This window comes from Anabrus simplex, chromosome 4 (genome assembly GCF_040414725.1).
Source record: "Anabrus simplex isolate iqAnaSimp1 chromosome 4, ASM4041472v1, whole genome shotgun sequence".
NCBI classification, from domain to species: domain Eukaryota; kingdom Metazoa; phylum Arthropoda; class Insecta; order Orthoptera; family Tettigoniidae; genus Anabrus; species Anabrus simplex.
This window is the reverse complement of record NC_090268.1, coordinates 120,549,433-120,564,339: the sequence shown is the minus strand read 5'-3', so window position 1 is coordinate 120,564,339 and position 14,907 is coordinate 120,549,433. Positions and strand designations below refer to the sequence as shown.

Genomic DNA, 14,907 nt, shown 5'->3' with positions numbered 1-14,907 from the left:
AATTTCACATGATTATGTTCCTAATCCAAGCTACCTTATCACGCGACAAATATACGCTGCACTTCACTGTACCACTCAACACAAAATAAATTTCTTTTTCTGAACAGAATGTGAAATACAAGCACAAATAGGCTCACTATGTTATTCAGCAATCTTGCTGCTAACTGGTGAGCAAAACTGAACATTCCTGAGGCTAACGGCTTGCTCCCTGAAGATGCAAGTTACCCTCTCGAGTTCAGGAATTCAAGGCCTTTTCCCATAATCACGCAACTGTGGCGACGGCTCTTACCAGAGTTGGAATGTTGCATAATACAACTGAGGAAAGCCCCCAGTATTTTATATTAAAATAAAACATGCAATATTTACAACAACAAAAAATGCATGTCCACAAACACAAAGATCAGGCACTACAATACTGTGATCAAGCCTGAACTTTAACGCTAGAACTCAATAGAAAAAAAAGAGATTCACCGGGCGAGTCGAGTTGGTCATGCAGTCAAGGGCATGCGGCTGTGAGCTTGCATCCGGGAGACAGTGGGTTCGAATCCAACTGTCGGCAGCCCTGAAGATGGTTTTCCGTGGTTTCCCCATTTTCACACCAGGCAAATGCTGCAGCTGTACCTTAATTAAGGCCACGGCCGCTTCCTTCCTACTCCTTTCCTATCCCATCATCGCCATAAGACTTATCTGTGTCTGAGCGACGTAAAGCAACTAGCAAAAAGGGGATCTAGAGAACATTCTGAAGGAAGAACGAAAGATCATGAGGAAAATTCTTGGTCCAGAAAAACTGAAGATGGATACAGACTGAAATCTCATAAAGCAACAGGGAAACTGTCCAACCTGGCAGCAGATATTAGAAAATGAAGATTGAAATTTTATGGACATGTTCAAAGACTCCCACACACAAGATGATGGCATAGAGGAGAAGAGTCTACCATGGATCCAAGAAGTCAAAAAGGACCTGGAGAAAGTCCAAATAGATACATAAGAAATACTGGAGAAAAATCTGTTCCGTAAAGTAAACAAATAGGTAGTACAGCCAGAGAATGAAATTTTAAGGAAACCAGGAACCAAGCGGAACGAAGAAAGGAAGAGAGCCCATGGTGAAAAAATGAAAGCCATATGGAAGACCAGAAAGTGCTGCGTGATCCAACGGTGTCCATACACAAATAATAATAAAATAAAACTTCTGTTCTTAGATTTACTTTAAAACTTATAGAATTACCCTAGTTTTAGGAGAGTTTCAATTGTAATTAGAGTTTTTATTAATTTTTCTTGTTGCCTCATATGCAGGGCCATCTTATATTCAGGATAATGCAGTACCAGTAATTGATATTTTTGCTGGGTCTTTTAACTTATTTTCTTGTTATCACTTGAAGTATATGTAAATAAAACTACTCACCAGATTAAGGTGTTTAACCATGTCCTGTGAAAGCTGGTCTTCTGCTGCTATAATGATGATCTCTATCACTTTGTAGAAGTAGTACGGCTCTAACTTCAGAGCTTCCAATACCCATGGGAATGGGAATGATTTTTGGGAACTGTAAAAATATATAACAATTTCTAGACAGCACGCAAATAGCGTTTGGTGGACAATGTCTTGTTCCAGTAGAGCCTGAAAAGAAAGTACAGCCAGTTTAAAATCTTTGAAAGAAAATACATACTCTCCATGTTTTCTCTTATCCCGAATATTTCATCACATGGAAAAATAATAATGGCTCCTTATTTTGATCACTTAATAACAATAAAAATGTACACATAACAATAAACTAACATACATTTGTGTAATTGCAATTTTACCCATGAAATCTTTGAATGTATCTTCATAACATCCATTAGTACAGTATCGCTGTTCTCCATGACATGTGGAGATTAATGCCATTCCTGATACAAAAAAGAAAGGGACAGGCATTTGATTACAAGAGACAGATACAGACTGTAAAAGTGTTGCAGCAGCACAATGCAATTGACAAGAGTGACTCAAAATGTCAATTTCAAGGTAAAATATCACCTGCTAGAGTTTTTTTAATTTTCCTTCTAATTTGAGGTTCTGTGTTTTCATTTCCTCATTCTGTTATGCAAGGAGTCAGCATTATTCCCTAATTTCTTAAAAAAAAAGAAATATAAAATTTTAGTATGTCATGGTCCGGTCTAGAAAGCCAAGAATAACGGCCGAGAGGACTCATCGTGCTGACCATACGACACCTTGTAATCTGCAGGCCTTCGGGCTGAGCAGCAGTGGCTTGGTAGGCCAAGGCCCTTCAAGGGCTGTAGTGCCAAGGGGTTTGGTTTGGTATGTCATGGTGTTTTGTACTACTGACCGACTCCTTGACTGAATGGTCAGCATACTGGTCTTTGGGTTAGAGGGCCCCAGGTTTGATTCCTAGTTTCAGTTTTCTTATTCAGACTGCGTCACGTAACCTAACTGTATATGTATCATGAAATCATATTTCAATTGCCAGTAGAGAAATGATAACCTTCTCGGTATAAATTTACTTATATCACAAATATTATTATAATATTTATAGATCCACCTGTTCAACACAATACAATACAATCCACTATTTCATGTCGTTAAAATTTATACATAATACTTATGTATTATATTTATGTATACTTATATATTATACTTGTGTATAAATTTTAACCACATGAAATAGTGGATTGTATTGTAATGTGTTGAACAGGTGGATCTATAAATATTATAATATTTGTGATATACATCATCTTCAATACGGAGCCAAAATGAGAATAGTTACTTGTAATAAATTTACTTTCTGAAATTTAACCAGATGCAAGAAAATATAAACTAATTCTGAAATTAGTGATGCACTCTGCCTTATCTTGAGGTACCAGTTGGTATGCATAAGTATTTTCCGGTTTCACTAAGAGATGGTGTCAGCGAATAGTACAGAGCGTATGAATTTGACACATACGTCAGTTTGTTCGTCTTACATTAACCTACCAACATACACAAGTTGAGTCCGCCAAACACTAGCGTCTGTGTTGTAACGTTCAGTGATCATGTCGACGTTTGTGCCTGAAAACGAACATTTGCGGCACGCATTGCTTTTCTTATTTAATCAAAAGAAAAATGGCTGTGGAAAGTCATCGTTTGCTGGTAGAAACATATGGTGAACACGCTCCATCGATTAGTACATGTGAGACATGGTTTCGACAATTTAAATGTAGCAAGAGACCACGCTTTGTGTCTTGTAGGACCACAGCGGTATTGTGCATTACGAACTCTTGAAGTCCAGCTAAACCGTTAATGCACAATACTATCGCTAACAAATGATTAATTTAAATCATGTATTGATCGAAAGACGAAAGGAATGGGCCAGAAGGCATGGCAAAGTGATTTTGTTACACAACAATGCGCCGTCTCACACAGCAAAACCAGTGAAAGACACCTTAAAATCGCTTGGATGGGACATCCTTCCATGTCCGCCGTACTCCGCTGACCTGGCGCCATCTATCAATTCTTCGCATCAATGGGGCATGCGCTCACAGAGCAGCACTTTGGCAATTTCGAGGAAGTTGGAAAATGGCTCGATGAATGGTTTGCCGAAAAAGACCAGCAGTTTTTCCGGCATGGTATTCACAACTTACCTGAAAGATGGGCGAAGTGTGTAGAAGCCGATGGCCAATTTTTTAAAAAATAATGAATTTCCATTGAAAATTACATGTTTTATTTACCACAAAAACCGGCAAAAACTTATGCACACACCTGGTATATCACATTCTTACTTAATTTCAGTATATAGCATTAAAATTAAGCAATCGTTTACTTCAGCCTTTATTTTGTAACGAATGAACAACTGTGGCCATGATATTTATGCATTTATTATGAAAATATGTTCTCCTCTTTCATTTCAAATTTTATTTACAGAATACCAGTCCATGGGTGTTACTAATAGACTCTAACATCATCTTCAAACGTTGAGAAAAGAGTTCGCTAGTGCACATGGAAAGAAAACAATATTGAAGATGATGGATTGCATTCAATATAATCTATAATTGCTGGAGTGTATAAATATCGATAACGGAAAAAATAACGCACACTTATTCGCTCGAATAACTGATCCATCAGTAATAAGAGTTCTCGCTGTAACCAAAGGATAATACAAACGTCGATAAAATATAAATGGGATTTTTGTTCCTGAACATCAATAGTTGGTAGGACTGGCCCCACGTTTCTGCTATGCTTAGGCGGGACCGTTAGGAGTGGGGAAAGCATGCTGTTAGATATTTCCCAACATTTCGTCACTAATGCTCACGATGTCAAAAACATATTGGATGTAAGGCTTTTCAGGCGTTTGCTCTATTAACCAGCGTTTCGTCTTAGGTCTCCCTCCACTGCGCAACGCATAATTATAAAATTTCTTGCTCGTGAAGGAGTTACAGCGGTGGAAATTTGCCAGAGATGGACTGCAAAGTTTGGTGATCAAACATTGTTAAGGACACATGTGTTTGCCTGGCATAAAACGTTCAAGGAAGGATGAGAACATGTGGAAAATCAGCATCAGAATTACCGTCCTCAGACCAGCGTTACAGACGAAAACATTTGTGTGGTTAAAGGCATTACTGACGACGATCAATGGGTGAGAGTATCAGTTATTGCAGAACAAGTCAGAATCAGTTATGGGAGCTATCAAGCAACCATCACAAACGACATACAATTCCGTAGAGTGTTCCAGATGGGTCCCTTGCCTTTTGACTGAAAATCTGAAGTTGAGACGTTTGGAGGTCTGTCAGAGGCTTACAGCAAGGTTCGCGGGAGAAGGTGATGCACTTTTTAGTCAGATCGTCACCTGCAATGAAACGGGTCCACCACTACACTCCCAAATCCAAACAAGCCGGTAAGGAGTGGCGGAGGAAAGGGGAGGCAGCACCAGTGAAAGCCAAGACTCGACTGTCAGCTGGCAAGGTTCCTGCAACCGTTTTCTTAGATCAGCGAGGCATTTTCCTGATTGACTTTTTGCATGAGCAACGCACAATCAATGCTGCTTACTACTGTGAGCTGTTGAACAAGGCCACGGTTGCGTATTGCCACAAAAGACAAGACCAACCGATTCGACAGGTCATCCTCCTCCACGACAATGCGCGGCCCCATACTGCAGCTCTGTCTCCAAGCTACAGGAAATGCACTGGACTACACTTGATCATCCTCCTTACAGCCCAGACTTATTGCCCTGCTATTTCCATTTGTTCACACCGCTTAAAGAAGCTCTAGGAGGGCAAACGATTTGAAGATGATGAGAGTATGGAAACTTAGTGCGCAACTGGCTGGTGACACAACCCTGTTCTTTTTACGATGATGGCATCAAAAATAGCCCATTTGCTGGGACAAATGCGTTTCCAAAGCAGGAAACTATGTAGAAAAATAAATTGTAATTGCCTTGTGTTTTTCAATAAATGATTTTAAATTTAAAAAATTAAATCCCATTTATATTTGATCCCCCCTCGTACACAGTTTAATATAAGAATTTTCAAGGGACAGGAAAAACTAAGGTGTTCTCGCCTACATGCCATACTTGCTATTGGTATGTAACTTAAGGTGAACGATTCACAGTTGCTGCAGTGTTCAGTGATATACTAGAATTTCTTGCACTATCAGCCATTATATAACACTGTGTTCTCGAAACCTAAAGAGATGCTGCACCTTACATATGTAAAGCAACGGGAAATCTTGTGTTACTACTGTAATGGCCCAAATATAAGATGGGGATATTTACATTAAAATATCCTCATAAATACCACAATAGTTTTAAATGAGCAGCATAACATTTAAAGAGTTTGTAATCTTTTCCATCTGTAGTGGCTTGTGCAGCGAGTGTCTCAACGAGCTTCACAGCTAAGCTTAGCGTCACAAATAAACCACAGTTTCTCGAGTTTTGATGATTCTTTTTCTGATCTGTGGCTTGTGATTAGTGACAGGCGAAATCAAATAGAACGCATTCAAGAAATTTTGAGAATTGCTGAGTATATACTGGTGACAAGGGAAATAAAATGTATTATTCTAGAGAACCAAAAATCTACTTGTGATTGATTGTTGCTTGGTTTGGTAGTTTTTAGTAGCATATTTTTTGATGAGCTTGGCTGATCAAAGCAGCTGTCCTGAAAGAAGTTTTCACAGTAAAGTGACTACTGTAAGTCTCCCCAGTAAAACTGAATTTAAAGTTTTGAGATTTTTTACTAATGTAATTTATGTTGGGGAGTTTTTGTAAGGTTATAATACATATTTCAATATTGTGATGTTTAGCTAAATTGTTGATGTTCTGAATTTGTTCTCGGATTTTTCTTCCGCTTCCCCCCCGATCCTTCCAAAAACTATTGAGGTTTCACTGTATTATATTATACAGATTGATTATTGAAGTACACTGTCATACTTTGGTTTTATTTCATACCTGAACTTAAAAATTTGCTCTGACACAAACATTCATGCAGTGTGCAAGTCACAAATGTTTGGCATGCTGCCTACAAGACATGGAAATCCACAGTGGTTGGCAATTTGAGCTTTCTCAATCAGTTAGTGCAGGACTCTAGTTGCTAATGCTGTCACCATTAAGTACCCTTATATGGTAGCAAACTTCCAAGATATGGTCTGAAGGTAGATATCTAAGCAATTGTATCATACAGTTGACAACGTAATCAAATACATATTACACACTGAAAGCAAAGGATGTCCACTGCTCAGGAATACTACTCCATTTTATTTTCAAGTGAGAAATCTACTCTGGGATGATAAAATACCCCAGAAAGCAAAACTGACCATGTTTAGTACCTACTTCATTCCAATTCTCACATATGGACTCGAAACATGTGCCCTGCATAACAAGGCAAATAGTCAACAGAAATGAAATTCATCAGAACAATGAACCAAAAGACTTTTTTAAAATTTGCTTTACATCACACCGACACAGATAAGTTTTATGGCGACGATGGGACAGGAAAGGCCTAGGAGAGGGAACCGCTCGTGGCCTTAATTAAGGTACAGCCTGTTGTGAAAATGGAAAATCATCTTCAGGGCTACCGACAGCGGGGTTTCAACCCACTACCTCCAGGATGCGTGCTCACAGCCGCGCACTCCTAACTGCACAGCCAACCTGCCCGATGAACCAAAAGACCAGGAAGGACAAGATTAGGAATGAAGCAAACAGGAAGGAGGCTGGCATCAAAATACCTGTTACAGAGTTTATAAGAAGATGCAGGCAACAATGTTTTGGACATGTTATGAGGAGGGATGGAACAAGAAGAGCAAGGAATTACTTTGACGCAGAAGTGAAAGGGGAGAGGCCAGTTGGGAGACCAAGGAATAGATGTATAGACACAGTGAAATCAAAGGTCAACAAGAGAAATGCCAACTGGGAGGACATAGAGGGACAGAAACTATACTTTGACAGGAGGAAGTGGCGAGCGCTTGTACACCACACCTGGGAAACTGGAGCTGGAAAATGATGATGATGATGATGATGATGATGATGATGATGAGGTACATATGATACTAAGAGAACGTCATTTAGAGTACCGAGCTCGAGAGCTGCATTCGCTTAAGTGCGGCCAGTATCCAACATTCGGGAGTTCGAACCCCAGACGGCAGAAGATGGTTTTCTGTGGTTTCCCATTTTCACACCAGGCAAATGCTGTACCATAATTAAGGCCACAGCCGCTTCCTTCCCATTCCTAGCCCTTCCCTATCCCATCGTCGCCATAAGACCTATCTGTGTCAGTGCGACGTAAAGCAACTTGCTTGTATCATTTAGAGTAACCACTAGCAAAGACAATAGCCTTCAGCAGTCGTACAATTTGCAGGCAGTAGTTAATTAATACAGAACTATATTACTTTTACTACTTACACTAAAGTCAAAACCTGGAGGCTTCTTATTCCTCTCCTTGACTAAACTATTTTCCAATAATTTGTAGAAAAGACTTTCAGCTAACTGCAACCTCTGCTGAGGAAAGTCAGTGGGAGAACCAGTTTGATCATTTGACTGCTGAAGACGAGTGCAAAACATTTTGCCCATTCCTTTTAGTAGTTCTTCAATTTTCTCTTGTGGATTTCGGCTACAAGACCTGTGAAGGGGAATGGAATAATTATGGTAAGTGATCACATTTAGGTTAATACAATATTTTACATACAGCTCGTGGCAAAATGTGTCTTGAATCTTGGTTCACTTTTGAGTTTCATCAAAACCTACAGTGTAAAATGGAAAGAAGTGGTCAATTCAAATTTCATAAATATATGTGCAAAAATGCTCAAGTAAGAGAGCTAAAAAGAGCAATGTACGTATGGTAAGAACAGATAAATTTACCATGCAAGCATGCGTATATAGAATATACGTAAAAGAAACACAAAATTCCAAAATTTTCAGCTGCAGTCCTTGTCAGTGGAGGATAGAGTAAGAATGATGACGATCTATGCTGAAAACTATATGCTGTTGTGAGGTAAAGGGAAAGAGTAGATAGGAGACTGCAAAACCCATAATGTGGATTTTCCTGTCACCATTCACACCTACATCCATCAAACTGCATTTGATGATTGTTTCACTGATAAAATCTTTCACCACCTATTCTTTTCTTCTCACCCTCTTGCCCAAAGTTGGACACCAACCAATGCTCAGGTCTAGGAAAAACCCTCCCTTAATGAAAGACTTCTCTTCCCCCCCCCCCTTTCACCTCTTTTGCGTATCTCTACCCTCGCTTTATCACACAATAAAATCTACTTTTCAACAATGGTCACCATTCTTATTCTGTCCTCCAGTTACAAAAGCTGCAGCAAAAATTTTGGACTCAAGTGTACTCTATCCACATGTGCTTACGTGATGTCACTGGTCTCCATCTCCATCTTATATATACTGTAATGGTTATAGCGTCCGCCAAGCCAAGTAGCTACGCGCCGAGCTCGTTATCCATCGCCCCACCTCCCTTACGCTCGACCGCGCCAATCGCGAGCAACATTTAAGTGCTGGGCCGGCCCTTCTCTCTTCTATCCGTGGTCGCGCCACATGGGGCGACGGAAATTACTTGACGATTAATCTGGAGTCTTCTATCTCGCGAGGTTGCTGGGTACATCTAGCATCCAGACTGTTCTGGAAGGCCCCGAGCAGGTATATAACGAGAGGAGTAACTTGGAGTCAGTCAGTCAGTGAGAGTGAGAGATGGAGTTAGTGAGTAAGAGTGAGAGTGAGTTCGCTGGAGCGCAGTCAATGATGGCCTGGGAGAGTGCAGCCCGATGGAGCATCTGCCTGTTGCAGCCGAGGGCTCGTTCCTGTTTCCCTGATGTCGTGTGTGTGTGTCCCTTGAGGCTGGTTGTTGGAAGAGAACCTGGAGTGTTCTGGAGCAGCGTGAAGGGAACACTGGGTGCCGATGTGTGCGTACTGCGAACGGGGTTCGACGGATTGAGTGAACAGCAGATACTATCCCGACCTGCGAGACTGACATGTTGGCTGTGGATCGTGACAGCGCTAAATCGTAGTCACCTCAAACCAAGATGAAGGGGAGCTCGGAAACAGCAAAAAAGATTGAATTTATGTGGCCAGTACGTTGTAGATTACCATTACGTTGTAGATTACCTTGTAGACAATCAACTGACAAGGAAACTTGAAAAGCCACAACTTATATACCCATCAGTGAAGGTTCAAGAGAATTCTGGGCTAATCCGTACGCACCCTCTCAATTTTATTGGTCGAACCCAAAAGTTACACTCAAAATCGAACAAGAAGCCTGTGATAGGCTGAAAATTAATTACAGAAATTTTTCATTGGCCAGATTCAAAACTGGCGGAATAAGAAGGAAGTGTTACCAACCTAGTACAAATGAAAGTTAAGAAAACCTATAAACACAAAATTTCTTTCAATAACAAATTGTTCTTTCTGGCACCAAAGTGTGTGACCATAGTTTTTTGGTAGTGACATCTGTGGAAAAATGTCCAAACTTCTTGATGTATAGCGAAACAAAACAAGGAGAAATTCAATCAGTTTAGGAAACTTCACAATAACACAATTACTTAATATTTTAGTAGTGACATCTTCTGATTAAAGTTCCAACTTCATGTGGTATCATTTTCACCTTTTGATCGATAGAGGAGTTCATTAAGGCGCTAATTTTGAATGCGCGGCGATGAGGTGTACCTCCTGGTACAAACCTCATACTTAGTTTTGATGTAGGCTAAGCGAACCTTAGGGCCATGTGCTGGTCCAGAAGTAGAAATCTTGTTTTAACATTTTTTGACTTCTTGATGGGGAATCGAACCCATGTCCTTCCAGAAGAACTGAGCATGCCTTAACCACCTTGGGTAGGCAGCCCCTATTCTCTGATAATGATAATAATATTATTATTACTATTAAAACACAGTTAACATAACAGCATGCAAGTGACAGAAATATAAGTAATGGAAAAGGACGAACAATTGACAAGAATAGTTTTCATTGACCGTTGTTTTCCAGTTACATGATAAAGAACATACAACCCTAGGCTTTTAAATCAATATTGAGCTCCCCGAAGGAAACCCTTTAATTTGATTACGAATATTACATTATTCAAGCTATTGAGCGAGTGGCCATGGGGTTAGGGTTGCGTACCTGTGAGCTAGCATTTGGGGAGGATGGGTTTAAATCCCACTGTTAGCAGCTGTGAAGGTGATTTTCTGTGGTTTCCCATTTTTCACAGTAGCCAAATGCTGGGGCTGTACCTTAAATAAGGCTACGGCCACTCAGCCTGTCAAAAAAATGAGGTTTGAATTAAAATTATTCAATACTAATTCAGTTTTCCCACAATTTAAAATTCAAGTATGGTAATAAACGCTGACACAAAGCATCCTGAAAAAGTATTTAGAACAGACAGGGTCTGAAAAATGAACTATAACAGGTTGAAGTACGTACTTGAATATTTCGGAGAGTGTTTCACTTGGACTCGAAAGTCGGCCAGCGAACAAACTTTGCAGACGGCACTCACTCTGATTGGCTCTTGATACTGGAGTAATATTCTGATTATTTTCTTTGTTACTGAGGTTCCTCCACCCAGTAAAGGGAGTAGATGGGTCTAAATGTTGCTGGATCTATATAACACAAAATCATTTCAAAAGTGAAGAGCAGAAATAGCTAAAAAATTAGTAATGTTCAACAGTCTATCAAATGGCTTATTCAGAACTTTTACATACATACAGCTGAACCTGCCCTAACAGACACCTTTGTTCAACAGACTTTTCTCCACTGAACCAATTTTATTATACATAAAGCCTGTTGTACACAATCAAACTTTTGCCAAATTCAAGACTTCACAAGAATTTTCAATACTTTACAAGTTTACTTGTCAAATCGCTTGCAATACTTGAGAAGTTTTGAGAAGTCTTCAAAAGTCTTGAAAGTGAATGAGAACAAGTTTCTTATCGATTAATGAATTGCAGACAGAGCTGACCAATGGAATTTGAGTATTAACGGTGCACGCTAGGCATGCTGGGAATCAAATTAACAAAAATGGCTTTGTCTTCATGACTGAGGGATGTTGTGTGTGTGTTAATTGCCGAGTATGAGGCACATCCCTGCACATATTCAGTGGAATCCGTAGAGTACCACAATAAAATGAATAAAACGACAGAGTACAAGGAGACTGCAAGATAAATATTTCAATGAAGTCACCAGCTGTTATGTTTATTACCGTAAAGCAACCTGTAAGTAAACAAAATCAGCAATGCTTGATTCATGATGATCTTCACATATTATTATCTATATATTAAAAGTTCACTAAAAACAGCTTTGGCAAATCTGTCCATCCGTTCTACTGGGCTGATTTACTTCAATTTTGTTTTATTCTCTCCGGAATTACCCGACCTGCTGGTGATTCATAAGACATTGGTACATCTCAAAGTTCAGCCAACTCTGAGTAATCATTAAATGATTACTCCAATAATTGCAGGCAAAGGCTTACCCTGACCCGCAATACATTCTGTACTTAGCAGGTTGCTAAGCGACTAACACTTACAATTCCTGTGAGCACGGAAGAATACTATTCCCTGCTAGATACTCTTTGATTCTCTAACCTTTCCCAGCTTCCAAATATATTCAACAGATGCAGAGCATAATAACTTACATGCGGCTAAGATAAAAAAGTCTACGTACAAACAGACCCCATCATGACATACGCTGTAGACATTACCTGGGAACACCTACTGAAGGATTACCTAGCTATACTAGAAAGAGTGAAGGCCTTGTATCTTAAAAGAGTTCTCTGCCTAGCAAAAAATGCTCCTTAGAGACTAACCTATGAGCTCACAAGACAACTGTTCTATATAGAAGAACTGCGATTAAAAATACCATTGTTTTTTATGACACAATGCCAAGCTTTAAATCAATAACTGCAGGATAAGAAAGTGAATATATGAATATAATTTTACCAAAAAGATGGCATGATGATGTCGGAATGGCTGAATTCTGACTACGAATTGCAGCATACCACAACGCGCTTCTTATTAAATGTTCATAAAACCATTGAAAAGGCAGGCAAAACAATATGACTACGACAAGCATATCAGGACAAGTAATCTGACCTATTTATAATGAATGCTTTGGAGCAGTACGGGTCCACTAGTTATTATTATTATGGAATTCCTAATGTTTTAATGTAATAAGATATGAATTTCCATTGCATTGCTATAATTTATATTAGATTAATGCGGGTAAATGAAATATAAAATAACCTCTGCACATGATGTTTTTGCAGTAAATACATTGCAACACACATGTTGAAGATAACCACATTAATATTTTCCCCATGAAAATTATGGTTTATTGCACGTTTCTCTTCTTTTTAACAATTTATCCCACTGCTAGTCCAAGAACCACAACTGGTGTTTGTCTTTCCTCTTTATTAAAACAAAATGCTATCAAATCTTGCCAAATCCTCTCAAACCTTTAGCAATGTTAAACAATCTTTGATAAGATTTGACAGTTTTTCTTGTGAAGTATTTAATTGAAACAAAAATTTGATGGTGTACAACAGGCATAAGACATGTGTTAAATAAGCCTCATTTAAGCGGACACCTCAAACCCCAGACAATGGACATCACCATTAGTCTCATCCACTTGTTTTGCGGAGACACAACACTATTTCTTACACTGAACTATGTCATCCTTTCTTCTAAAACCATTTGCAGACGTACAGGACCGAGCTCGATAGCTACAGTCGCTTAAGTGCAGCCAGTATCCAGTAATCAGGAGATAGTGGATTCGAGCCCCACTGTCGGCAGCCCTGAAGGTGGTTTTCCGTGGTTTCCCATTTTCACACCAGGCAAATGCCGGGGCTGTACCTTAATTAAGACCACAGCCGCTTCCTTCCAATTCCTAGGCCTTTCCTATCCCATCGTCGCCATAAGACCTATCTGTGTCGATGCGACGTAAAGCCAATAGCAAAAAAAAAAAAAAAGACATACAGGAATTCATTTTGAATATTTGTAAGTACTATTCCTAGTCCAAGGTAAAGTAAGGAAGAAAATGTTCACAGGAATACTGCAGTAGCCATGAAGTTAATTCTTCTGTACAGGTATCTTTTCAAACCTTTCATACTGGTCATCTTGCATTCTAATTAGTGTAACTTCCAAGAATTCTACTTGCCCAGGATTGCTGCCAGTGACCATTTCCTCACAAGTTACCAAGGATTTTCCAAACCATCTTTCACAATTCTATTCATAACCCAATTGTCACCAATAAGGTCAATGTTAGGTAGCTCATCTAAACTTAACAAGCCCTAACTGCTGAGACCGAAATATGCAGTGGCAGTTCCTGGCTATTCACATACTTGCAAGTGCACACCTGAATGTGTGGCATTTATACTGAAGTAAATGCAAGTTTCTGATCACGTAAACTATGTTTTCAATTTATGTGCGCTCTCCCCCTCTGCTACTGTCACCTCTCAGAAGCAAATTTCCTAGCAGAATCACAATATCGGAATCATGTGAATGGTCCAGTTAGTTTATGGAACGAAAACTGCTAGCAGGGAGCAGGGGTAAAGCAATGTTGTAAAGGACATTAGGAGACATGACTCTGAATATTGTAATAGGTTCTGTGCATGTGCTTTTGCAAGTTGCAGTGGGTGGTGTAGAAAATCTCCACAGAGTCCGAAGAACTTTTACCAGCACTGGCTACCGTCAGGGTGCAGCAATTCCTGGAGACCCCAATAACTTGCTACCCCCAACCAGCTGCAATTCTCACACTTGCTAGACCAGGACAATTGAATGAAAGGTGTCTTATGGTGTGGAGCTCTTTGCCACCCTGCTCACTTGCTCACATGATTGTGTCTTTCATTTCCAGTAACAGATAAATTTGTCAGCAAAAACAACCATGGGAAGAACTTAATCCATCACCATGTGGTCTAAACTGTTCAGTGGAAAGATGGGGAATGTCAACAGCTGATGGAAGGGTAAGTCTGCTATTTTGTTTGCATGTGTCTTTTGTGTAAGTGAAAGAGAGGGAGAATATGAATATGAAAGAGAGCAATATTGCACACCCATTTGAATAGACCCTGAACTGCCACTGGAAATACTGCCCAGTAATAATAATAATCGTATAGCCTCAGCTACCGTGTGCAGACATTTCAATTTGACGCCATCTGGCTCTCTGCTCGTCAATTTCGACGTTCCATTTTACTCTAGGCCCCCACTAGATGGCAGACCGAGTAAACCGAAACTCTCTTGGGTGTCTATGGCTGAGATTTAATGAATTTTATCGGGTAAACACCAAATGTGTCACCAGAGGTCTTTTACATGCCGACATCGTACGACATGGAGTGTTGAATGGACTTTTTTCCGCCCTTCAAAAATCCGACTACCTCTGCCGGGTTTGAACGTGCTATCTCGGGATCCGGAGGGCGACACTCTACCGCTGATCCACAGAGGCAGCTACTGCCCAGTAA

The 14,907-nt window shown here is 39.8% G+C and overlaps 1 protein-coding gene across 1 annotated transcript in view; it reads right to left on the bottom strand.

Moving 5' to 3' along the window:
- The window catches only part of LOC136871679 (retinoblastoma-like protein 1), a 114,231-nt gene that overhangs the window by 81,312 nt on the left and 18,012 nt on the right, over positions 1-14,907 (bottom strand). Inside the window, exons 3-5 of the mRNA XM_067145177.2 lie at positions 10,884-11,059; positions 7,860-8,076; positions 1,403-1,615 (exon numbers count right to left, since the gene is read on the bottom strand). Coding sequence (XP_067001278.2) covers positions 1,403-1,615; positions 7,860-8,076; positions 10,884-11,059 — 606 coding nt within the window. The remainder of the gene's footprint in view (positions 1-1,402; positions 1,616-7,859; positions 8,077-10,883; positions 11,060-14,907) is intronic.